The 27708-nt window shown below is 34.8% G+C and overlaps 1 protein-coding gene across 1 annotated transcript in view; it reads right to left on the bottom strand.

Annotated features, from left to right (window-relative positions):
• Positions 1-5190: 5190 nt before the first annotated feature.
• CEP85L (centrosomal protein 85kDa-like) overlaps positions 5191-27708 on the bottom strand; it is a gene marked incomplete at its 3' end in the record, with an annotated part of 121305 nt that continues 98787 nt past the window's right edge. Inside the window, exons 6-10 of the mRNA XM_008583299.1 lie at positions 22854-23033; positions 11408-11560; positions 9300-9454; positions 5734-5851; positions 5191-5241 (exon numbers count right to left, since the gene is read on the bottom strand). Coding sequence (XP_008581521.1) covers positions 5191-5241; positions 5734-5851; positions 9300-9454; positions 11408-11560; positions 22854-23033 — 657 coding nt within the window. The remainder of the gene's footprint in view (positions 5242-5733; positions 5852-9299; positions 9455-11407; positions 11561-22853; positions 23034-27708) is intronic.

Here is a 27708-nt window from a genome sequence, read left to right as displayed (position 1 = left end):
TATTGGTGGGAGCTAAGAAAAAATAAACAAATTAATTTACCCACAAACACACACACACACAAAAAAAAACCGGGGGTAGGGGGTGGGGAAGAAGATATAACTACTATACTTTTTTTTGAAGTTGTTACAACAAGCAAACGGAAAGGACATTCTTGGGGGGGAGGGGAGAGAGGGAGGAGGGCGGGAGGTGTCGGTGAAGGGCCATAATAATCATATACATTGTATATTGACAAAATAAAAATTAAAAAAAAAAAATTATATTCTACCTATATGACATTCTGTTGGCTCAGATCCATTTTCCCACTATTTCTACTGAGAAATCTTGCTAGGTAAAGGCTTTCTGAGAGACTTGCTAAAAACCTGAATAGAATCTTCTATGGAAATATCTTCTCTTGATGTGTTATATATAGAACAGACTGTCACAGTTTGGAAACTGGTGGTTCCAATCCTGCCTATATGAGTAAACAGTCATAATGACCTCTAAAGTATCATTCGGTCTTTTGTGATATTAGGATCATTCATTGATATCTGTCAATTCAGAAAGGCTATTTAAATGCATAAATTCTTCCAATGAGGAGACATTTTAATGTCAGAGAAAACAGAAAAACATAACTGAAACTTTTAACTGTGTATCTCCTCTGCCAAAAGATTACAATAATATACAATGATAACATCCCACTGACACCAGGCTTATGGAGGTAAAATATGCTTTTGAAAAATAAATAGGAAGGTAATGCCCAGTGAAGAACTCTATCACATTCTGACCGTAGCCATAATATTTATAGAAATGATGAGGAACGTTCTACCGCAAAATGTCTTTTTATATTGTATATTGACAGAAGAAAAACCTGAAGGAGAAGAAGCCAGTTTATCTATATTGGTTTCACAGATATAAAGAAAAGCAACATTTCTAAAAGATCAACACACAAACAAGGTATTTATGCCAGTTAACAATATCATCTTGACAGCTGAACCACATAATAGATAAATATTTTCACAGAACTCGACTCAATTTCAAGATTATCATATACTTTTACATGAAGTACTACTTTTTCTATGTTCAACAACAAATACAGTATAACTAATAGAAGACTGATTTCTCCCCAACTTCCAAAGCTGTGAATCAATAAACTTGCCAGTGACCTATATCAGATAAGTACTTATTTGACTTCTGGTGCAAGGCAGTAAACTATAGCTAAATTTTAAACACAGTATTTTCACTATGAAACAATGCCTTATTTTTATCTCTTATAAATTGGACTGTCATAGGATCTTATTTTTCCTTTTTTGGGATTAAATTTAAAGTGTAAGAATAACTTGCTTGTACTTAAGGCAACACGGTACTCCGAATCAATCAAATGAACTTCAAACAAATTTGGTCTTCTCAATAGTTTGCAGGAACATAAAGGAGGAGTGAAACATCATATTCTAACAATACCGTTGTCTTCTTCTACTAAGTACTCTAAAACGGAACAACACCCCAGCACTGTACAGGAACAAAGGACACCCAAACTATAATGACAGTGAAATTTTACAATAAATACTATAGTGAAAATCAAAATGCATAATTTACGTCAAAAAATAATTGGGAGGCTCTCTGTTATCCTTAACTATGTAGTATGTTGCATTATTTTGGCTATGTAAAGGAATTTCAAGAAATTAAAAAACAGAGGTATAGCACATAGGGAGGACATCATAATCTACATAGGCATAAAGTAGGCCATCCTTTATGTAAGCGGATGAAGAAAACCTAGGCAGCTTTAAAGAATTAGTAGCTGAAGGAAACTGCTCTATTAAGAAACTTGATAATACATCCATTAATTATGCCCATCAACCACAGTGCAAAGCAACAAGAATACTTTTTTCAACCCAAAGTGTTCTTGTTAGGGTTTCCAATGCCAGGGAAATAATTAGGGTTCATTTTTCAGAATAGTCAATATTTTCAGGTTTTTACAGGGTACATAACCTTTTACAAAAAGGTCATCACAAACCACCAAATGTAAATAAAAACTTTAGCTTTTTCAACCATGAGTGGCCAAATATAGCATGAGTTCAAACAAGTAAAGTTAAAGAATTTTTATCTCCATCAACAATTTGCTGTTCAAATATCTTTTTTTTTTTTTTCCTTTTTGTCTTTTTTTCGTGACCGGCAACGGGATTGCAACCCTCAGTGTCGCGCCCGCACTGCGCTCAACCAGTGAGCGGACTGGTCTCTATATGGGATCCGAACCCTCGGCGGGAGCGCCGCCGCGCTCCCAAGCACCGCATTCTACCGAGTGCGCCACCGGGCCAGCCCCAAATATCTTGATAAATATAGCTAAATTGGCCAATTATCAACATTGTCTGTTTCTGTGAGTAAACTATGTACTGGATCTATAGACCTAGATGGCCAGAATGGGTAAATGAGATGCTAAGACCAAAAAAAGAAAAAAAAAAAAATAGCCATTGCTTCAAACAGTAGAACAGGAGCATTAATAAGTATATTCTCTGGGCCCAAATGTTTGAGAATAAATGCATCCCATTAATTTGATTTCAATTCTCTTAAGTAGTTTGAAGAAATAAAAGAATCATGTTTACTCAAAGATTTAAACATCAAAGAACAGAATAGCATATAATTACATATTCTTATCCATATTGATTTATACAAGATCAGGATATATTTACATGTGACTAAAAGACTAAAGACTTGGTTAACGTTTAAGAATAAATTGTACTAAGATGCCTCCATAAATGGGAAAAATGCACATTTCAATTAATACAAATATAGGGGATTGAGTGTGGGACATGGGGAATAATTGCAAATTGTGATAATGGGCATACTGCCGGTATTGATCTGGCCATCACATCTTGGGCATGAGTGGTGACAGTCAGCTTTGTACCCTATGAATATTCATAACCAATAAAAAAAATACAAATATATACTGAACACCTATAATGCAAGATATAGTATGTGATACATAAAGCCTTACAAGTCTTATTGTCAAAGCTTCAATGCCAAAGTTCATGCATTGATTTCTTAATTTAGACTGAGATAACTTTTTATTAGATTTATTTCTTGGAAAACGTTACCAAGGGAAATAGAAATTCCTTTTATTACAGTCTATGATAAGAAGTCAGGTAACAATGGCTGAAGGAATCTAGCAATCTTGTGATTCTAATGGCTTATGGAAAAACTAAAGTTATGCCTGTAGAAATACAAAATAAAGACTATAACCTCTTTGAATCAACTCATCAGGCTGAATCAGACTGGTGTTTGCTTAAATTGATAAACCACTTCACACAGCCTAAAGGTAATCAAAGCAGACTATCTGTAATTCTGACACATAAACCATTTACCATTTTTAACTTCCATTTTAAGAAGTAATATTAGAATAAGGTATAAAATTAAAAATTTATTCAGCAAAATTTGTCCAATCGCTTCCCATCACATTTAGAATAAAATACAAAGACACATATCTCTATGTGATCTGGTCTCAGGCTACTTTCTGCCATCACCTGTCATCTCTCTACCTCACAATCCCTGCACTCCAGGCTAGCAGCCTTCTTGCTGGTCCTGGAACATATCAGGTGCATTCAGGGCATTTATTGCTTCCTTTGCCTGGAACTCTCTTCCCCCGGATATCTTCATTCAGATCTCCGTTCAAATATTATCTCCTCAGGAAAAAGTTCACAACCACCGTATCAAATGCAGCACTGTCATTGCCCTTTATCTAACAATTTTTTAATAATACCTTCTTAATAGCAATTTTTAAAATAGCACCTGGCATTATATTGGTTTTCCATTTTCTCCAACTCACCCCACTAGAATGGCCAGGGACTTTTTTTTTTTTTGTTCACTGATGAATCACCAGTGCCAAGAACAGTGCCTGGCACATAAGTAGGGGCTCAGTCAATATCTGGCAGATGAAAAAAAGAATGAAAATCCACTATATCCCCAAATTTTGGGTTGTGTGTTATATGTCAGGAACTCAGCTAAACTCTAGAGTTGCAGATGAGCTACTACAGTCCCCACTCTTAAGAGGTAAAGACAAAAATATATTAACAAAATGTTATAGTTTGATTATACAGAAAGAGTAATATGAAGGGTCTTCAAAAAGTTCATGGAAAGAATTTGTATTATCTTTTCCATTTTTCCACAAATTTCATGGAATACCCTGAGATATAGAGTTATTAGAAGGGGGAGCAAAGTTAAAAGTGGAGTGATCAATTCTACCTAAGAGGTAGAGAAAATCTTTCCAGGTTTTATAGAAATAATGCTTTTGCAGAATCCTGAAAGCTAAGTTGGTATTTGTCAGATGGGTGTTCCAAGACAAACATAGGTACACTTTGGGAAACTACAAGCACCAAAATTTACTGGAAGCATCATATGTGCTTATATACACGTATAGTACGTATGTAATGGCATAAGCATGGTATGTATGTCTTGAGGGTAGGTAGGAAATATAAAAGCAGAATGTGGGAATGCCCATGCTTAGAATTTAGGGTTTTTGCCCACAGATAACAGGGATATCCACAGATAATAGAGAGGTACCAGATTATTCCTACACTTGAGAAGCAGCACCTAAACAGAATTATAGGACTGAGACACTGGGGTGGGGAAAGCACACTGGAAGACAGAGAAAACCATATAGGAAAAAAGAGAGTGATAATAGGGATCTCGATGTTAGGCAGTATCAATGGGAATACCAGGGAAAGGACAGAGAAATGCTTGTAGGATACCAAGATTTAAGGGATAGAGCAGAGAAAAGGAGCTCATTATAGAACGCTAAAAATAATGTGATGAAGGGAAGGAGCATATGATGGAAAGGGTGGGGCTGTAGATGTGTTTCTAGATGGTAATAATGTATAAAGATCATACAATATCTGGACTAAAAACAGTCCACTATGTCTCATAATTAGATCACTGATGACCTCAACTAAATGTGTTCTCAGTAGTAGAGACAGACTACATCAAATTAAAAAGAGAGGGAGAGGCAAGTAATAGAGAACAATCTTCATAATTTTTTGAATTAATAGCATTTTCTTTCTAAAATTCTGGAAGATTAATATTAAAGAATTTGCAACTTCACTTCCAGTGCTATTAGTATTACCTTTTTCATACAAATACATGTATGTTTTAATATTTTTAGGTTATGTAAGCATTAAGAGTAAATCAACATACAGCTAAATTAAGTACAAAATATTCCTTACCTGAATTTCTAAAATCATTCTGTCAATCTCATCTTGTTGGCTGTTTATTATCTAAAAGACAGGAAATAAATCAGTCTGAATTAAATCATTTTTCCATTGCTTTTAAAAGTACCAATATCTCAAGAAAACAACAAAAAAGAGAATTATAAATTTTTAAAGGGTCTTTTTTAACAAAAATATTCATACCAAGAATCCTTTAAATAGCAATATGAATTGGATGACACATATATAAAACTGCAAAAGTCTTCCTTTAGTTCTTGATAAAATTTTTCTCTAATTTATGCAATTTATAAAAATAACTTTGAGATGGACTTTGAATAATTTAGGAAGGAAAAACATATCCTTCTGTTTTGACTATTTAAATTATTTAAGTTTGTTTAAATTGCTATTTTCTTTCCAAATAAAAACATTCAAATTAAAAATTCTATGTTATTGAATATTACCAAAAATATAAACCACATAAAATAACTATAAATTATATATACATACACACATATTCATGCAGTATAGATCTCATGTTTATTATTAAAGGTATCTACTGACCTTACTAGCAGTCTCATTTTGTTCTCTGAGATTATCATTTTCATTCTGAAGCTGTTTTGCATCTAACATGGGAAGGCGAATTCCATCTTCAAGGCATTTTTCTACTTTTTGTTGCAAACTATTTTTTAGAGACATAATTATATAAAGAATATAAGTTTAAGCTCTCTTTGCTGATTTTGGTAGATTATTTCAACATAAATGATGTCCCTTTTTATGGTCTATAATATTTTTTAATGAAAAAATTAAGTCCCATAGAAAGTATATGAATATGTATGAGTATCTGTATTTTATACAAATAAGAAGGGTCCATAATTAGCTAGAGGCTGATCATCTTTTCAAAAATAGCAAATCTGAGACCAGAGTCCAGAGTTTCTTAGTATGTGATATCCTTAGGCACCTTCAGCCCCCTTTTGTTACCCAAATATGACCTCTGCAATCTAATCCCTGTTCTCTCCCTCTCCCCTAAAAGCAAAGAGTTCCTTGATTAACATGATTGTGGCAGAGAACCTAAGAATATGGACATAAATCTTTTACCCTTTTACCTATTCTTTCTTTCTTTTTTTTTTTTTTTGTCTTTTTTCGTGTCCGGCAACGGATCGCAACCCTCAGTGTCGCACCCATACCGGACTGGGACCGGCAATGGGATCGCAACCCTCGGTGTCGCACCCGCACCTCGCTCAGCCAGTGAGCGGGAACCGGTCTGTATGTGGGATCCGAACCCTGGCGGGAGCGCCTGCCGCACTCCCAAGCGGCGCACTGTAGCAGTGCGCCACCGGGCCAGCCCAACCCTTTTACCTATTCTAAGCCCAGCAAAAGTTTGCCTGTAAGGATAGTTGTTGCCTAAACGAGCAGAATCACATTGCTCCTCCATTAGTAAGAACAGCAACCTGCTACAGCAATCGACTACATTTATAACTTGATCTAGCAGTTCTTCATGCTATCCATGGCACAGAGTTGCATTATAGAAGAGGAAAAAACAAAAGAAAGCACATTAAAAATAAAAGGGTTATGGGGGGGAAAGGTGCTAGCTTTGATAGAGAAAGAATACTAATATTGGGTTAAAGGAATCATATCATTAACAATAATGACCAAAATCAGCGAGAAACATAGGAATAGTTCTACTTTAGCTTGTAATCACACTCAAGAGTTGCAAAGTACTAAAAGAAAAACTTATAATTTGGGTTTTGATAGTTTCATTATTTTTCTTCTTTCAAGTATTATGGCTATCCCATGCTTTCTCTCTCTTCTAAAAAAAATAATAATAAATGCCATATCTAGATTGTGGACTAAGAACTGACAGTCCTAAATGATACTATAAGAGCTTCAGATATGTTTATCAATAATGGCACCAGAGACTTTTTATGTATTATCAATCATAGTATATTGCTGCTACTTGTCATAAAGTACTTGTTTTTTCAGTCTTCAGTGAAAAATTATTTTTATTTCAGAATAAGTTTTTTCCCAATTTGGTGTCACGATACTACTTTCATGCATTTATAACATTTCAACAAAAATAAAATGCATTAAAATATTAAAGTCATTCAAATTAAAAAAATGAGCCAGTTATGGATAGGGGAAAATGTACTCTGTCATGGCAAAATACCAAATTAGTTTTCTTTCATGTATACATTTTTAGGTTATTTAACATGCTCACTTTAAAAAGTATAAATCTCTTGAATAGCAGAGGTACTTATTGCATTACTAGGGATCCCATCCACATATTTCACTTTAATTTTCACTTTTAATGGAAAGCTTTTCTTAATTTATAAATTACAAAATTCTTAAGTAATCATAAAGCAAGAAGCTTAGAAATATTATTTAAAAACAGATAAATATAATGATATAATTTACAGTCACATATACATCTGAAGTTCTTTTGGAACTTAAGGAATATTAAAACTATAGAGCTAAGGAAAATAAGATATCATCCCACCACTCAAAGTCAAGTGACACCACAGCCATACAAGTATTCAAGAATTACAGGAAAACTTCTTTAGTCCTTTATATCTATCTGAAATCAAGAGAAATTTTCTGGGATGATATCATCTCACACATCAAGATAAAGTTTAAAAATGAAAAATGTTTGCAATGATGCATAGGCTAATTACCCTGAATAGATGAGCACACATTGTATACATGTATTGAAACACAACTCTGAACCCCATAAATATGTACAATGTTTCAATAAAAAAATTTTTTTAAATGAAAAATGTTTTCTGAAATGCACTATACTAAATCTTTCCAACTCAAGAGCACTAGGCTCAGTGTTCTCCAAAAACCTAATAAAAGAGAAAGTCTAAATCAAAGAGAAAATATAAAATCATATAAATATATAACAAAACAATATTCCAATTATTTTCAGGTGTTGCTAATTCTGTTCTTAAAACAACACAGCTTAAATTTATGATCAAAATGCTCTACAAGACAGAATAGATAAATTGTCTCTTCGTTTTATCAATAAAGATAAAAGTAATATGGTTGAATTGGTGAAGATCAGGAAGCTGTTTTGAGACTAGTGAATAAGGAATAAGATGTGATGTTATAAGGAAAATTAAAGAGCAAAAAAAAAGCAGAAAACAGGAGGAAAATAAAGGTAGAATAAAAAATGTATGATTTTTTTGGAGCTGAGATCAGTAACACTGAAGACTGAATTTTCCCAGAAATCAAAAATTTTCTACATTGAAATCCAAGAATAAAAAGTAGATCAGACATATTTATGACTTTGAAAGTAGTAGTAAAGCAATTACATGGAATTAACATGGAATCAGATGGATTTTGATTTAAAAGCCGAGAATACATTGAGTCGTATAATTGATATAGCATAAAGAATGTATTTCTTATATTTAATTTTTTGTTCCTTTGTCTTCCTATTCTTCTGGCTAGTGTTATCTATTTATAGCTGATAATATTCTGCTTTAAGTTTTACAAGAGAATACATGCCTATGCATATAACATAGTTTTCTAGGATTTTTAAGAATCCAGTATTAATTTCCAAACTTAAATACACAAACTAAAAATACTAACGACAAGTGATATTACTGTAATTCTAACTGTATTCATTTAAAAGAGAGGAGTCCCATGAGGCAAGATAGGTGAGTAAATCTAAAAGGTACAAGGAAAAACTGCACGGAAAGGGAAAAGGGAAAATAGGAGTCCATTACTTCACTTTGGCATATCCCATTAAGGAGTACAGTTTAAGTACTTGCTGGTCCCTTTTCAGTTATTCAGAATTTTTACTTTTTTCTTTTTTAAAAAAGTCATCAGATAAAGGGTTTGTGTTAATATTTTCAGTCTTCAATTGAGGTTTTTTATTTGTTTCTTTCTTTTTTACTATTCTCATTTAAAACCTTTGGCAAGATATTGGTATGTTGCTTTAAAATGTTAAATCACAACTGAGAAAACCTCTTTCAATGAAATTATACTTCTGGTTCTTAACAGTACATCTTTAAAATAAAGAGAATAATGATAAAGTAATAATTATAAATTAAGGTATTTTAAGTGAAGGTCTTTATGAAAAACATGAATAACTTAAAAATAATGTAAAAAAATTCTAAAAGTTTTCTTACCTCTGAACGGTAGTTACTAACTCCTTTTCTCTCTTTTTCTGGCATATTAACTGTGCCTCTTTATCTTGACACTGTTTTTTGATCTCTTCAAGCTTTTTTTCTGTATCTATCAAAGTCTCTTGCAAATTTTTATTTTTTTCTTCTAGAACTTGCAGCTAAGGAGAAATTTTCTATTAGAAATTATTGTTGTGTTCTCAAGGATTAATAAACTTATAGCTAAAATCATACCATCTTTATTTAATCTAGAGTACTTAACACTCCATCTCTTCTTTTGGGCAGAAGGAAGTCGGGAGAATGGGATTATGAAGAAAGAGAATAGGGTTAGAAATTTTAGAAGACAGAAAGAGAAAGGTTAATAATCTCATTTAAAATTTTACTTTTGTGATAAAATATATATAACAAAAAACTTACCATCTTACCATCTTAACCATTTTTAAGTGTACAGTATGGTAGTGTTAAGTACATACATTCACACTGCTGTTCAACTAATCTCCAGAACACTTAATCTTGCATAACTGAAACTCTACACCCATTGAACAACTACCCATCCACTCCTCCCCCCATCCCCTGGTGACCACCCTTCTACTTTCTGTCCCTATGATTTTACTACTCTAGGTACCACATATAAGTGAAATCATACAGTGTCTTTTTGTGACTGGCTTATTTCACTTAGCAAAATGTCCTCCAGGTTAATCCATGTTGTTGTGTCAGAATTTCCTTCATTTTTAAGGTTGAATAATATTCCATTGTATGTATATACCACCTTTTATTTATCCATTCATCCATCCATGGACTCTTGGACTACTTCCACTTTTTGGCTATTGTGAATGATGCTGTTAAAAACATAGCGTATAAACATCTTTTCAAGATCCTCAATAGTAGCCATCCTAATGAGTGTAGTATGATCTTATGTTTCTTCATCTATATTACTCTCTGTTCCTGCTCATGCAACCTCCTGTGGTCCTTAAATTCCTTCCTGACTTTAACCTCTCTTTGTTTTACAACTTATAAATTAATATAAAGTAAACAGAGAATGATATGTAGGTCTTAAAGGATGCAAAATAATGACACTCCATGGATTTGATCAATAATTCTGGGGCCGGCCTGGTGGCGCACTGCTACAGTGCGCCGCTTGGGAGCGCGGCGATGCTCCGGCCGAGGGTTCGGATCCCACATACAGACTGGCCGCTCACCGGCAGGGTTGCGATCCGTTGCCGGTCACGAAAAAAGACAAAAAGGGAAAAATAAAAATAAAAAAATAAAAATAATAATAATAATTCTGAACTGGAGGTGATAGGTGACCCTCCCACCCCCAACCCTAAGCCAGGAACATTTGGAAGTGTCTGTAGAAAGTTGTGGTTTGGGAGAGAGGGGAAGAAGCAGTGCTGTTGGCATCTACTAGGTAGAGGCCAGAAATGCTGATGTGGAAATATACATCCTTCAATGCCCAGGGCAGATCCCTGTAACAAAAAATTATCTGCCCCCAAATGTTAATAGTGCTGAGGCTAAGGATCCCTGGGTTAGAAAAACTTTGGGAAAAGACTGAAGAGTAGATTTAATGAATTTATAAATAAAGTTTCGAGAGGGTAGGCATCACCAGAGTTGGTAGAAAGACTGTGAATGAGGTATTGTTAAAAAGGAAAGCAGTTGGAAGAAAAGTGTGAGGAGTGAATGGAGGTCACTGATCAAGGTATTAGGAAGCATTTATGAAAAAGTTAAGAAGAATAAAGAAAATAAGTCAAATACCTAGAAAGACAGCCAACAAAAGATCTTGTTGAGGCTTGGTGAATCCCAGAGAATATTAGGAAAAGCGAGAAATGGGGTGTGTGCATGTGTGTGTACAAGGCAGAGGTTATTACCTCTTAGAGTAGAAGGCTTAAGTGAAAGAGTTACCACACAGGTTCATTAGGAAGGTAATCATATATTAATTGATGAGAAGAAAGATCTATTTGTGCTTAGATGAACAAAGTTTCTGATTAAAGTTAAATCCTAAAAATAGCAATTAAATACATAGATTTAATTTATAATTAACCAAATTTCTAGAGAGTCAGTTTAAAAATAACATGTTTTCATGTCATTTAAAAGATGAGCATTTTATTTCACATTACCTGTAGACTCTGACTCTGCACATCATCTAGAGTTGGAAGATCAGCCAGATACTTTTCCAAGGTCTCAATTCTTCTCTGTTTTTCTTTGTTTTGTTCAGATTCTTTCTGGCATTTCTTTTTCAGGCTATTGATATATCTGTCTCTGGTTTTAAGCTAAAGAAAAAGATTGTGAATCTTCAGCAATTTTAAGTCATCAAAAAAAATAACAAAACCAACATTTCAAACTTAGGCCTCACTGAATTCACCAACAAATTCCAGGTTTTAGTGAAAACCACTACCTACTGAATTCAGACTCACCTTATTTCATCCCAAGATTCACATCTTTCTGCATTCTCATATCACGAAAATCAAGAGTTTTGGGGTTGTCTGCTTTTACAACTGATGGCATCCTATAAATTGCAGTCAACCAGGCGGCAATAATAACGTAGTTTTTATTGCCCGCACATGTACAAATTTGGTCAAGACTGTTCATAACTTTGTGATTTCAGATGAGATGTGGCACGTTCAGGGTGGTAGAGACGTAGATTAACTGTCATTTCAATAGTGTTATGTATATGTTGAACCTATGTGTTGAGTTTCAATGATGTTTAAACTCAAAATGTTACATTATAATTTGGAATTGAAAAAAGTTATTGGGTACCCAAAATAGCACAGAAAAAAAAGCCAAAGGGTATAATTGAAATCAGTGAAGCAAGTATTCATCGTTGGAGGAATGACTCCCATTCCTGTTTTTTGCAAAGCTACATCCAAATGCATGTGAACTTAGGAGGGAAGTACCTAGGTACCTACAAGCAATTAAAGCTGTTTTGTTACTAACAGACTGGATAAGGAATTGCTTATCATGTACTAAAACAATGAAACCAAAGCCAGGGGAACTTACTAAATACCCAGGAACAGATAAGGGACTAAAGAAACCAACTCACACCTCAAGCAAGACTACCATTAAGGCACTATGTGATAATTAAATTTGCAGCATATTTTCTTTCTAAAAACCACAAAATAAAGGTGCCTTACCATTGATGATATTTTAGGATTGATAAAATATGCTAACTGAACACCTACTATAGAACACATAAAATACATGATCTTAGCAAATCCCAATTTGTATAGGCTGAACGTTAGATTCTTATATACAAACTTTTTTCACCTTACCACCTGAAATATACCATCTTTAAATTTGACATCTAATATTTAAAGCTCTCTCATACTTAAGAACAAACTGTATACAAAAATAGTTGCTAAAAAGTAAACTCTAGACTCATATTTACCTTAAATTTCTAGTCTTCCAAATAGTTAATGCTCTTTTAGAAACTTTTAGTACTCTAAAATATTTTATAGGCTTCCCCATATTCATCAGAAAAATAACTGGCAGTAACGAGCAGTATAATGAATTACTCTTTCAAATTTTATTAAAACTAACACTTGTCTACAGTCTAGTTCTTTCATGCCTTAGCTAATCTCTTTCAGGTCTAACATAACAATTTTTATTAAAACAATTTCAGTTGGAAAAATTAATCACATCTCATTTCATCAATGACATTAGGATCCATTTATTACTTTGGGTAAGAAGCAACACTGGTAAACAGACAAACCTAATATTTATTGGGGCTCTCTTAGGATTAAAGGTGAATATGCTGGTATGAGAGTTTAACCTGTGATCTATCAGAATGGAAAAACTCACACACTGTGGGCATTGGTGGTGATCTGAAAGACCATATAATACAATTCCCTTTTTAATTATGAGGCCCAGAGATCTTTAGTGACTTAACAACAAGGCAGAGAGTCAAAGCTGGAATTTGAATCTAGATCGTCTGACTGAAAGTCAGTGTTCTTAATTCTTCCATACAACTCATTATCCAGTTCTCATAAGTTTTCTAGCAACCAGCTGTCCTTGGATTCCCCCTCAGCCAAGCTTGCTCTTGCCTTAGCAAACGACCCTGTAACGTACAGAAGTAAATGTGACTAACCAGCCTATTTTTACCAATGCTCTCTAATTTACATAAAGTTGTTTAAGTGTCTTAACTGTGACACAATGATGCCTCAAAAAGCAGTGATTGGAATAGGTCAGCCAAATTGTGTGCATGCAAAGATTTCCTAGTTTTCTTTTTCTTTTGGTTGGCCAACTGTCTTCTTTACTGTCATGTCAAGTTTGCTGTCCTTGATCCCAAATTTCTGCCAGCTCTCTTCTATTGGACACCATCTCTGTTATTTGTTGATCACATGTTTATCACACATAATCACTGGGTCTTAGGGTTTTTCAACCCTGCTCACTGATGAGTAACTCTTTGTTTTTTGCAGGTTTTTTCTTTCTTTTTTTTTTAAGCTGCCAAGTTTTATGTTGTTTCAAATTAACAGAAGTCATGGAAGTCTGAACTGCAGAAATTACCTCCAGGTAAATGAGGTTATCACTAATAAATCTTCCCTATTCTATTTATAAAAGGTTAAGTTTTTCCTTTCAAAGAGGTATCATATAATACTGAGATCATTCCTACAAGGCAACAGGGCCATGTTTTAGAAGAGGTTTACAAATAGTTGTTTTTCTTTATTTTAGACACAATTATTAGAGCAAAATAGGTGAGTGAGTAAATGTTTTCCTCTAAATTTTTTATAAATCATTATTATTAGAACCAAAGCATGAGCTATAGAGTTAAACTGTCTCAAATTTTACTCATAGCTTTTCAAAAACTTCTAGCTATATGCACCTGGACAAATCACTCAACTCTCAGAGATTCAGTTACCTCAATTTTAAAATGAGCGTATAAGATAACTCATAGGGGTTTTGTGAGGATTAGAATTAAATAAGAAAATGCACTGAATGCACATTAACATGCTGTCTCATACAAGAAAGAGCTCATCAAAGGGTAACTTCTATTATTATAACAGCAAATGTTTTTCTTTCATGGAATAGGTCTTGATCAGGATCACAGAGAGTACATGTAAAAGGGAACAATGGGATCCAATCTCACATGGGCCCAGAGTGCTATTTAGTTGATTTGTTATCAATGAACCTATGTCCTAACCTCTGCACTCCCTTCAAGAACTCAAGTCAACTCCATGTCCTCTGACACAAACTCTATCCTCTTTCTACAGTCACCCCTTTTCCTCAAGTGTCCCTGGTACATACATTTCCATTCTTAATTGCCTCACTCACAGATAATATATTTTTCTTCTTTTCCAAGAGTAACTCTACCATCTTGGCATCTGTTATCAGCCTTTCCCTATATCACTTAGGAACTTGCTCTATCATGTACCCACTCTGACATTTTTGATCTCTCTCTCTCTCTCTCATTGTTCTTTCCCTAGCCTTTTACTTGGGGCTACCTCACTGTTTTTTCTCCCCTCTTGGCAAAAATTACTTGAGATAATTCATTCATTCATTACGCCAGACTCCCTGACCAGTGCTGCATGTGCCACGGTGGCATACTTGGATAGAGTCTCTGCCTTCATGAGGCTTACAGAGAAATATGAAAAATTATTATTAAAAATTAGGGGCCGAGCCCATGGCGCACTCGGGAGAGTGCGGTGCTGGGAGCGCAGCAATGCTCCCGCCACGGGTTTGGATCCTATATAGGAATGGCTGGTGCGCTCACTGGCTGAGCGCTGTGCAGGCGACACCACACCAAGGGTTGCGATCCCCTTACCAGTCACAAAAAAAAAAAAAAAATTAGGTTAAGTGCTGGAAAAATGAACAAAATGCTATAAGAATATTAAAGGAGGGCTAGAGGGAAAACAATATTAAGCTGAGACTTGAAAAAATGAATGAGTGACTATGAAGTGAAAGGAGAAAAAAGCCAAGGATTTACCAGGCAAAAAGGCCATTTTGTGTAAATATCTTTATGCCAAAAACAAAGCCTGACTTGTTTGAGCAACTGTAAGACACAGTGTATCAAGACACAGTTAACCAGAATAAGGTTGGCAAAGTCTGAGGATATATAACTAGGCATCACCTTTCAGGCCATGGGAAGAATTTGATTTTTATTTTAAAGACAGTGGAGAGTGACATGAGCAAGATGGCAAAATATGAAAACCTAAGCTCTCCTTCCCCCACCAACACATCAATTCAACAACCAAAAAAAAAAAAAGTGGACTAATTCCCTTTTAAGAAATCCTAGGCTTCTATATCCTAGATGTATATAAAACCAGCCACATCAAAGCCAGTAAGGAAATTTGAGACACCATCACACCATAATACCTACCACCAGCACAGCATAATATGATCAGGAGGAAACCCACCGTGAAAGGAAATAGTTGGACTGCACATTCAACACCCCAACTTTTCTGGGGGCTGCTCAGATGACTGATTTCTGTCTTTCCTATCCTGGAGCACAAAAGGAACCCATCATGCTCTAGCTGCCTGGGGACCAGTGAAATCAGATCAGTGAGATCAGAGATGGCAATTTAGGCTATCAGTTGCCACAGTCCATCCCCCCAGCTCAGCACCCCGCAAATGCGTAAAAAACTGGAGATCCAAACTTCTCCCCCAAATGGAAAGCATTTAACAGAGCATCCCACAACTCAACTTTTCAGAAGGCTGCCAGAGGGACTATTTTACTTGTCTCAAAGCACTGAAGGGACCTGGCATACTCTTGAAGCCTGGCGTGCTAAGAACAAAGAAAGTGTGTAGGACAAGTACAAAGGTACAAAAAGCCCCCAAAATATCTGGCCAGGCTGATTAAGGAGGATATTTTCCTGTACAAAGCCAGTCCATGAAGATAGAGACAGGTAGCTGTTTTATGTAATTCACAGATACCAACTTAAAGAATCAAGCAAAACTGAACAAACGAGAAGATATGTCCAAAACAAAGAAATGAAATAAATAGCCTGAAACCAAACCTAATAAAACTAAGATATATGATTCACCTAACAGATATTCAAAGTAACTCACATAAAGATGCTCAACAATGTCAGGAGAACAATGAATGAACAAAGTAAAAATTTCAACAAATACAGAAATATTTTGAAATACTAAACAGAAATCTTGGAGCTGAAGAATACCACAAATGAACTGAAAATTTCATTAGAGGGGTTGAAAAGCAGACTAGAGTAAGCAGAAGAAAGGACAGTCAGATTCAAAGAGCTTTAGGAATTATACATACAGTCAGAGGAACAAAATGAATGATGAACTAAAGAAAGCTTAAAGAAGTTATGGGATACCATCAAGCAGAGCAATATACAAATTATGGGAGCTCCAAAATAGATGAGAAATAGGAAAAGAAAGCTTATTCAAAGTAATTATGGCTGAAAACTTCCCAAATCTGGGGAAGAAAATGAATGTCCAGATCCAGGTGGCCCAATGGGACCCAAAATATAAGCCCCCAAAAATTCACACCAAGGAACATTATTATAAAATTGTCAAATGTTAAAAACAGAATTTTGAAAGCGTCAAGAGAAAAATGACTTGTCATATACAAAAGGACCCTAGTAAGACTATCAGCAGACTTCTCAGTGGAAAACTAGCAGGCTAGGAGAAAGTGAGATGATATATTCAGAATGCTGAAAGAAAAACATCTGCCAACAAAGGATACTATACTCAGCAAAAATGTTCCTCAGAAATGAAGAAGAGATCAAGATTTTCCCAGACAAACAAAAGCTGAGAGAGTTTATTATTACCAGACCTGCCTTATAAGAAATGTTAAAGGAAATTCTTTAAGTTGAAATAAAAGGATGCTAAACAGTAATACAAAAGCATTTGAAAGTATAAAACTTCCTGGTAAAGGTAAATATATAGATGAGGTTAGAATAATGTAATATTATAACAGTGGTGGATAGATCACTTCTAATACTAAAATGTTAAGAGAAAAATAACTAAAAATTTAAAATAACTATAAATGTAAAAATGTCACTGGACATGCTATATAAAGATGTGAACAGTAGTATCAATAACGTAAAGCATGTGGGGGCAGAAGTGTAGAATTTTTTTATGTGACTGAAGTTATCATCTTAAAATAATTACAAATATATTTTACATAAGTCCCTGATAACCACAAAGAAAATATCTATAGAATATATACAAAAGAAAAAGTAATTAAAGCATATTAATACCAAAAAAAAAAAAACTCAACAAAACACATAAGGAAACAGCAAGAGATGAAAAAAGGGACAAAACGACTACAAAACTGACAGAAAACAACTAATAATAACAATAGTAAGCCCCTACCTACCAATAACTACTTTAAATGTAAATGGGTTAAACTCCACATTCAAAAAATATAGAGTGGTTGAATGGATTTAAAAAACAAGATCCAACTATATGCTGTCTACTAAAGATAAGTTTCTGACTAAAGCATCTTTTAGATTTAAGGACACACATAGGTTGAAAGTAAAGGGATGGAAAAAGATATTCCATGCAAGTAGTAACCAAAAGAGAACGGGGATGACTATACTTATATTAGACAAAATAGACTTATATTAGACAAAAAAAACCTTTTAAAAGATACCAAGAAGGTCATTATGTAATGATATAAGGGTTAATTCAACAGAAAGATACAACAGTTATAAATATACATGCGCTCCATATCAAAACACATAAATACAAAAAACACAGATCTGAAGGAAGAAATACAGCAATAAAATAATAGAAGGCTTCAATAACTTACTCTCAGTAGTGGAGAGAGAATCCAGACAGAAAATGAATAAGGAGACAGCAGAAATGAACAACACAGACTTAACAGACATTCAAACCAACAAGAGCATAATACTAATTCTTCTCAAATGTACATGGAACATTCTCCAAGACAGATCACATGCTAGATCAGGAACAAGTTTTAACAAATTTAAGATGACTGAAATCATTCTAAGTATCTTTTCCAATCACAATAGAATGAAACAAAGTCAATAACAGAAAGAAAACAGGAAAATTCACAAATATGTGGAAATTCAACAATCCACCTTTAAGCAATTATTGGGTCAAAGAACAAATCAAAAAGGAAATTAGAAAATATCACCGGGGAGGAGGGAAGAACAAAAATCCAAAACTCATGGGACACAGCAAAAGCAGTACCAAGATGTAAGTTTACAGCAATAAATGCCTATATTAAAAAAGAAAGATTTCTAATAAACAGTCTACCTTTATACTTCGAGTAAACAGAAAAAGAACAAATCCAAAATTAGCAGAAGAAAGAAAATAATAAAGATTATAACAGAAATAAATAAAAGAGAATATAAAAACAGAAAAAACTCAATGAAACTAACAGCTGGTTTTTCAAAATTGACAAGCCCTTAGCTGGACTAAGAATAAAAGACAGAAGATTCAAATAAAATCAAAATTAAGGAGGAAGACATTACATCTGATGCCACAGAAATAAAAAGAATCATAAGTGACTATTATGAACAATTATATGCCGATAAACTGAATGACCTAGAATAAATGGATAATTGCTAGAATCATAAAACCTACCAAGTCTGAATCAAGAAGAAATAGAAAGCCTAAACTAAGACCAATAACAAACAAGGAGATTGAATCAGTAATAAAAAAAAACTCCCAACAAAGAAAGCCCAAGACAAATGGCTTCACCAGTTAATTCTACCAAACATTTAAAAATATATATTAATACCAATCCTTCTTAATTCTTCCAAAAAAACAGAAAAAGAGGGAACACTTCCAAACTCTTCCTAAGTCCAAAGTCACCCTAATACCAAAGTCAGAGAAAGATACTACAAGTTGAGTATCCCTTACCCAAAATGCTTAGAACCAGGAGTTTTCAAATTCCAATCCTTTTTCAAATTTTGGAATATTTGCAGATACTTAACTGGCTGAACATCATTAATCTAAAAATCCAAAATCTGAAGAGCTCCAATGAACATTTCCTTTGATGATGCTTAGAAAGTTTTAAGTTTGGGGGCATTTCAGATTTTTGGATTAGGGATGCTCAACCTAAAATATAAAAGAAAAGTACAGGCTAATATCCATGATGCACATAGAGGCAAAAATCCTCAACAATATTAGCAAACAAAACTCAACAGCACATTAAAAGGACCATGGTACCATGACTAGGTAAAATTTACCACTGGGATGCAAAGATGGTTCAACATATGCAAATCAACCAATGTTATATACGACATTAACAGAATAAAGGACAAAAATCTTATGATCATCTCATTAGATACAGAAAAAGCATTTCACAAAGTTCAACACCTTTCATGATAAAAGCTCTCAACAAATTTGGTATAGAAAACACTTACCTCAGCATGATAAATGCCATTTATGAAAAGGCCACAGCTAACATCACACTCAATGGTGAAAAGCTGAAAGCAATTAAGATCCAGAATGAGGCAAAGATGCCTACTCTTTCATCTCCTGTTAAACACAGTACTGGAAGTCCTACCCAGAGCAATTAGGCAAGAGCAAGAAATTAAAGGCATCCAAATCAGAAAGGAAGTAAAATTGTCTCTGTTTGCAGATGACATGATCTTATGTATAGAAAACCTTAAAGACTCCACCAAAAAACTGTTAGACTAAATGAATTCAATGAAGATGTAGGATATAAAATCGACATACAAAAATCAGTTTCATTTGTACAGGATTGAACTATCTGAATAGGAAATTAAGAAAACAATCTCATTTCCAATAGCATCAAAAAGAATAAAATACTTTGGAATAAACTTAAACAAGGAAGTAAAATACTTGTATATTGAAAACCGTAAAACACTAATGAAAGAAATTAAAGCAGACACAAATAAATGGAAAGACATCCCAGGTCCACAGATTGGAAAAACAGTGTTCAAATGTCCATATTACACAAAGTGATCTACACGTTCAGTAAAATCCCTATGAAAATCCCAATGGCATGTTTTACAGAAATACAAAAAGAAAATCCTAAAATTCATATGGAACCACAAAAGATTCTGAATAGCCAAAGTAATTTTGAGCAGGAAGAACAAAGCTAGAGGTATCACACTCCCTGATTTCATTATATATTAAACAAAGCTACAATAATCAAAACAGCATGGTACTGGCATAAAAATAGACATATAGACAAATGGAACAGAATAGGGAGCTCAAAAATAAACCCACACATATACGGTCAACTTATCTTTGACAAAGTTGACAAAAATATACAATAGGAAAAGGATAGCCTCTTTAATAAATGGTGTCAGGAAAACTGGATATCCACATGTAAAAGAATGAATTGGACACTTTTATCACAGCATACACAAAAATCAACTCACAATGGATTAAAGACATAAACCTAAGACTAGAAACTGTTAAAATTCCCAGAAGTATAAGCTTCTAGACATGGGACCTGTTAATAATTTCTTGGATATGACATCAAAAGTATAGGTAACAAAAACAAAAACAAGTGGGATTACATCAAACTAAAAAGCTTCTGCACAGCAAACGAAACAATCAACAAGATGGAAAGGCAACCTATGGAATGGGAGGAAATGGATTGCAATGTTTTGCATCTTATTTTGGGTGGTAATTATATGGGTATGTACCATTAGCAATACTCATCAAACCAAACACCCACCTATACATTTTACTATATACAAATTATGCTTCAATTTTTAAAAGTATAATAAGTAAAATACGTAGAATCACACACAAAAAAACAAAAACAAAAGAAGTGACTGGGAGTAAGGGACAGCAGATAGGCAGGGCAAGAGTGAATTCAGAGATATCATTTAAGATGTTATTACAAAAGCTTTGCCAAGAGATGATGACTTAGACCAGGCTGGTAGTGATGAACAAATTCTTCACATACTTAGAAGACAGGCTTGATTAGATTTACTAAAGTTTCTAGCATGAGTAGCTAAATATATAGAAATGAACACTGAAGAAAATTTTATTTTGTTTTGTTTGAAAAGAGTAAGGCAGTCAGAAGGCAAATTAAGAACTGTGTTTTGGGGGCCAGCCCAGTGGCGCACTGCTACAGTGCGCCGCTTGGGAGCACAGCAGCGCTCCCGCCGAGGGTTCGGATCCCACACACAGACCGGCCGCTCACTGGCTGAGCGAGGTGCGGGCACAACACCGAAGGTTGCAATCCCGTTGCCGGTCCTGGTCCAGTACGGGCGCGACACTGAGGGTTGCGATCCGTTGCCGGTCACGAAAAAAGACAAAAAGGAAAAAAAAAAAAAAAAAGAACTGTGTTTTGGACAAGAAAAGTTTAAAGTTCCCATGAGGCAGACATCCACATAGGAGATGTCAAATATATAGTAAGCACATAAATTGATTTTTTTAAGCACTGGAGACCAATAGTAATAAAAGATGAAAAAAATTTAGACAAAACAAAAATGTACTTTAAAATTTTCATCCCCTGAATCTTAATTTTCATCACAATCTTTTTTTTAACTTTTTTTTCTTCCAAATTTTATTTTATTTTGTCATTATACAATGTGGTTGATTATTGTGCCCAATTACCGAAACCTCCCTCCCTCTCCCCCCTCCCTCCCAACAATGTCCTTTCTGTTTGCTTGTCGTATCAATTTAAATGAATTGTAATTGTTATGTCTTCTTCCCTCCCCCGCCAAATTTTTTGTGTATTTATTTATTTTTAGCTGCCACAAATAAGTGAGAACATGTGATATTTCTCTTTCTGTGCCTGACTCGGTTCACTTAATATATAATTCTCTCTAGGTCCATCCTTAATTTTCATCACAATCTTTTAATTAAAAAGTCTCAGGTGAGGGACTATTTTAACTCCTCACACATGTGTATGACCAATGAATATTTCCTTGCTCCCTTCGATTAAATGTCAACTCATGTGTATGTACACACTTACACAAAAGGTATTAACTGAGTACTGAATTAATAATGCCAAATCTGCCTGCAGAAATCACGGTGACCCGCTCCAAGATCACATGAACGGAAGGCTCACTTAACAGAAAAATAAGCTGGGTATATCAAGAGAGATATACCACTGCCACTAAGTAGTAGCTCAAGAATCTGTGCCTCTTCGACAAATTAGGACTAGTATGTGTCCTACTTAATCTTTAATTACTGGGATGAGATGAAATATGTGAAAATACTTTTAATAAAGGCAGAAAGGTCGAATAAATGTACAGGAGAGAGAGAGAGAGAGAGAGAGAGAGAGAGAGAGAGAGAGTGTCTGGGTTTTAGCTACTTATTATGAATCAGGGTCTTCAGCTTAATAACTTAAAGACATATCATTATGAAAAAAAGACCAGTTTCATTTCATTTACCAAATCTTTATGCCAAACATGAAAAAACAGGAAATGACAGACCCAATAAGGAAAAGGAGAACAGTTACTGGTATAGGCAACTGACTTATAGTTTCATTATTAGTTGGAAAATACAGAGATATTTTTATCCATCAAGAAAATCCTTGGTTTTTGCATGTAACACAGTTTTTCAAAAGTTACCACAAATCAATCACTTCAACATAAATGTATAACCTGGTATGACATCTGCCACAGGGTAAATGACAAATAATTATATGTTGAAGGAATGTTGTTGACCCAATGCAACTTTATTAAAAGTGCCTACCTTTTCCTCCAGTTTCTTCTTCTCTTCACTAAATTGGCTTATTCTCTGTTTGAGAAACTCATTGAGCTGTAAAACCTCTTTCTCAGTAGATGCAAGCTTGTGCTCAAGTTCGTCTTGCTGGGAATGGGACACTGGCTGCTCTGAAAATGGAGTCTGGAGTGAAGTGTTTTCATGTTGTGGCTATTGGGAAAGAAAAAAAAGCAAGTTACTTGTCCTGAGCAAATGCAAGAAAATTAGAAATGAGGTATATAGTACAAAGAGTACATACAGATTTTAGCAGCAGACCTGGGCTTAAATCCCAGATTGCCTGCTTCCTAGTTATGTATCATGATTAAAGTAAATTACTTACCACCTCTAAGCCTTGGTTTTCTCATCTATAAAATAGAAATAAGAAAGCCTATTTTGCAGTGTTTTTTGGAGAATAAAGCATGTAGGGTTCCTAACAGGTGACAGAGGCTAAATAAAAGGCAGCTACTATTTGGCTTAAAAGTATACTTAGAAATGTAAATAGTACATTACATATACTCATTATATAGAAGTAAAAGTTCTAGGGAAATAAATAAAAACTAAAGAAAAAATTATTTACAGGTGATCATTTCCAGCTAATATTAAATTCATTACACACTAATAGAATGTTTCTCTAACTAGAAAGGTCCATAAGGTCAGACATTTTTGTCCATCTTAAAGTCCTCTTATATTCCTATTGCCTAGGACAGTGTAATAATTTGTGAATATTAACAAATTAATTCTAAAGTTTATATGGAGAGGCAAAAGGCCCAGAACAGCCAACACCATATTGAAGGAAAAAAAACAAAGTTGAAGTACTAACACTAGCCAACTTCAAAACTGATAATGAAGCTACAATAATCAAGATGGTGTGGTATTAATAATTGAAAATATAAATAGATCAATGGAACAGAATAGAGTCCAGAAACAGGCCCACATAAATATAGTTAACTGATCTTTGAAAAAGGAGCTAAGGCAGTGCAATGGAATAAAAACAACCCTTTCAACAAATGGTGCTGAAACAACTGGACATCCATGTCCAAAAAAAATGAATCTTGACACAGACCATACACTCTTTACAAAAATTAACCCAAATGTAAAACACAAAATTTTAAAACTCCTAAAAAACAACATAGAAAACCAAGATGACCTTGGCTATGGCAATGACTTTAGATACAACACCAAAGGCATGATTCATGAAAGAAACAATTGACAAGTTGGACTTCACCAAAATTAAAGACTTCTGCTCTTCAAAAGGCAATGACAAGAAAATGAGAAGACAAGCCACAGACTGTGAGAAAATATTTGCAAAACCCATGTGATAAAAGACTATTATCCAGAATATACAAAGAACTCTTAAAACTCAACAACAGAAAACAAACAACCCAATTAAAAAATGGGCGAAAGATCTAAACAGACACCTCACCAAAGAAGATACCCAGATGGCAAGTAAGTATATGAAAAGATGTTCAATATCATGTGTCATTAGGGAACTGCAAATTAAAGCAACAACAGATTCCACTACACATGTATTAGAATGGTTAAAATCCAAAAAACCGACAACATCAAATGCTGCCGAGGATGTGGAGCAACAGGAATTGTCATTCAAGGCTGGTGAAAAGGCAAAATGGTACAGCCACTTTGGAAGACAGTTTGGCGGTTTCTTACAAAATTAAACATACTCTTACCAAAACATCGAGCAATTGTGCTCGGTGGCATTTACCCAAATAAGTTGAAACTAATGTCCATATAAAAACTGCACAGATGTTTATCCAGCCATGATATTGTGAAATATGTATTTGGTCTTTATCCCCATTTTCTGATACAGCTCCTAAAACCCTTGGGATTGCCAGACTGGTAAGAGTGTCTTTTGTATGACAATAAGATGACTGGTGGCTGGGGTACTCTATAGTTTCAGGATGGGGGCTGGCCACCAGAAAAACCAAGGCATGATTGGGGGTTAGGATTTTCAGCCCTACCACCCAACCTCCAGAGAAAAGAGAGGAGTTGAAGGTTGAGGTGATCACCAATGGTTTATGATTTTATAATCAATCATGCCTACTTAATGAAGCTTCCATAAAAACCCAAAACAACTGGGTCCAGAGAGCTTCCAGATAGCTGAACACATGGAGGTTCCTGGAGATTGGCACCCCTAAAGAGGGCATTGAAGCTATGCATCTCTTCTCCCATACCTCACCCTATGCATCTCTTCCATCTGGCTGTTAATCTGTAATAATGTTTATAATAATGGGTAAATGCCAATAAAGTGTTTCTCTGCGTTCTGAAAGCTACTCTAGCAAATTAACTGAACTCGAGGAGGGGGTCATGGGAACCTCAATTTATAGCCAGTTGGTGAGAAGCACAGGCCACAACTTGGGACTTACCACTGCCATCTGAAATAGAGGCAGTCTTGGGGGACTCAATCTGTGGAATCTGACACTACCTCCATGTAGATAGTGTCAGAACTGAATTGGAAGACAGACACCCAGTTGCTGTCCACTGGAATCTGCAGAACTGATTGCATGGTGTGTGGGGAAATAACCCCACACATCTGGTGTCAGAATTATTGTGCTGCGTGGAGAGTAGAGAGTAGGAAAAACATACCTTTGATTTTTCCTGTATCACTACAGCAGCTTTAGTCATACTTGCTCAAACTTGGAAACAACTAAGATGTCCTTCAGTAAGTGAACGGATAAATCATCTGTGATACATCCAGACAATGGAATGTTATTCAGTTCTAAAAAGAAATGAACTACCAAAGCCATGAAAAGATGTGGAAGAAACTTAAATGCATATGACACCAACTGAAAGAAGCCAGTATGAAAAGAGACAGTCTAAATATATGTACTGTGTAACTCCAGTTATATGACATTCTGAGAAAGGCAACACTACAGAGCAATAAAAAGATCATTGGTTGCATGGGTTAGGGGATCAGATGGCTTTTTACTTCTCAGGTCTTTGATACCTCTCGGACCCCTGCTTACCTCTTCAACCACATCTCTTATTACTATCCTTTTCTCATTTTACACTTCATCCATATGGAATAACTCATAGTTTTCCAAATGCATTACTTCCCCTCATTCCTTTGGGCCTCTGCACTTGCTGTACACTATACCTCAAATGCTATTCCTCCACCCTGCTACACCTGGCTAAATTCATTTAGTTCATCAGGTTCTCAGATTAGATATCCCTTCCACAGGAAGTGTGACCTGACCTTTGGAAGACTAGTTTATATATTCTTAACAGGGGTTCCCATAGCACTACATATTTAACCCCTTTGGGCACCTCCAGTATACTGCAATTGTCTGTTATTTGTCTACGTTCCCCATTAGACTGCACATTCCTTGACAGCAAAACCAACTTCATTCACATTTACATTACTACAGCCTAAACAGTGCCTTATTCACAGTGAAAACAAACAACTTTTAAGGAAACAAATAAACATGTTTTTAATACAGTCTCCTTCTGTGGGCTTGAGATCCATGAAGGCAGTAACTGTGTGTACTGTGTGTGCATGTGAAAATATAATTTATTTATTCAGCAAATACCTACTGAGGGTTTACTATGCTGTAGGTTCCCTGTAGGACACAAAAATAATTTAGATATAACCCCTGTCCTCAATCAATGTGTAATCTAATATAGTGCTATTCAATAGAAATATGGTGAGCCACATAAGAAAATTTAAATTTTCTAGAGGACACATTAACAAAGTAAAAAGGAACAGATGAAATTAATTTTGACAATGTATTTTATATAACCTGATATATCCAAAATACTATCATTTTAAAGTGTACTGAATATAAAAAATTATTAATAAGATATTTACTTTTTTATATTAAGACATTGAAATCCATTGTGTACTTTACACTTAAAGCACATCTTCACTCAGATTGGCCACATTTCAAGCGCTCAATAACCACATGTAGTTTGTGACTACCTTTTTAGACAGTGCAGCTCTGAGGTTCAGCACTTTCAACAGGCCCATGAAGGCAGTAACTGTTCTTCACTTATGTGGCCAGCACTTAACACATTAGGAATCATTTACTAAATGCTCATTAGAACCAAAGGGCTTGGTGGTAGGGGGAAAAAAAAACTGAAGGAAAAAGAAATAGAAAAAATGTTATAAATGGAAAGAAAATAAGGAAGAATGCTTCAATGAAGATTAATAAGAGTGAATATTATGTGGTTGGTCTTTCCTAGATAAATGGAAAGAACAGGCAAGTGCCTCTTCAACTGACAAAAGGAAAAAGAGTCCTTTCTTTACATTTTGGTTTTTTTTCCATGAAGAAAACGAATGGAAATCTGTCAACCATGGATGGAAATTTTGGTATAAAGCATTGTTAAGTACACACCACTCTTTGATTCTACCAGTTCTACCACTAAAAACCATCTATGAAACATTGGATATTAGGATAAGGACATGGTTCTCATTTTCTACCTATGAGACTTAGTAATGTCTACTTTTAAAGTCATCTTAATTGTAAAGTTAGTATAAGTTTTTCATAGGCAAATGGAAGTTACTTCTCAAGAATATGTTTTTTCCATCTATAAACTCATAAAAGAATGCTGTTTTATTTTACAAATTGACTTTATTTACTCTAGAATATACAGAATATCAAAAGCATAATTTTCTTTGTCTAATGTGCTATGGAAATAGAATGAACAAACTATGGACCAGGAAAATGTGCACATAAAAAATAAAGTTTTGCATAAAAAAAAAGTTGTTCATAAATCCAAGTTAAAAATTCCTTTGCTAGGGCCGGCCCGGTGGCGCACTGGATAGTGCGCCGCTTGGGAAGCGCGGCGGCGCTCCCGTCCGAGGGTTCGGATCCCCCCTATATCACGGGTC

This window comes from Galeopterus variegatus, unplaced genomic scaffold (assembly GCF_000696425.1).
Source record: "Galeopterus variegatus unplaced genomic scaffold, G_variegatus-3.0.2 Scaffold96, whole genome shotgun sequence".
Lineage (NCBI taxonomy): Eukaryota > Metazoa > Chordata > Mammalia > Dermoptera > Cynocephalidae > Galeopterus > Galeopterus variegatus.
This window is presented reverse-complemented; position numbering and strand designations above follow the sequence as displayed.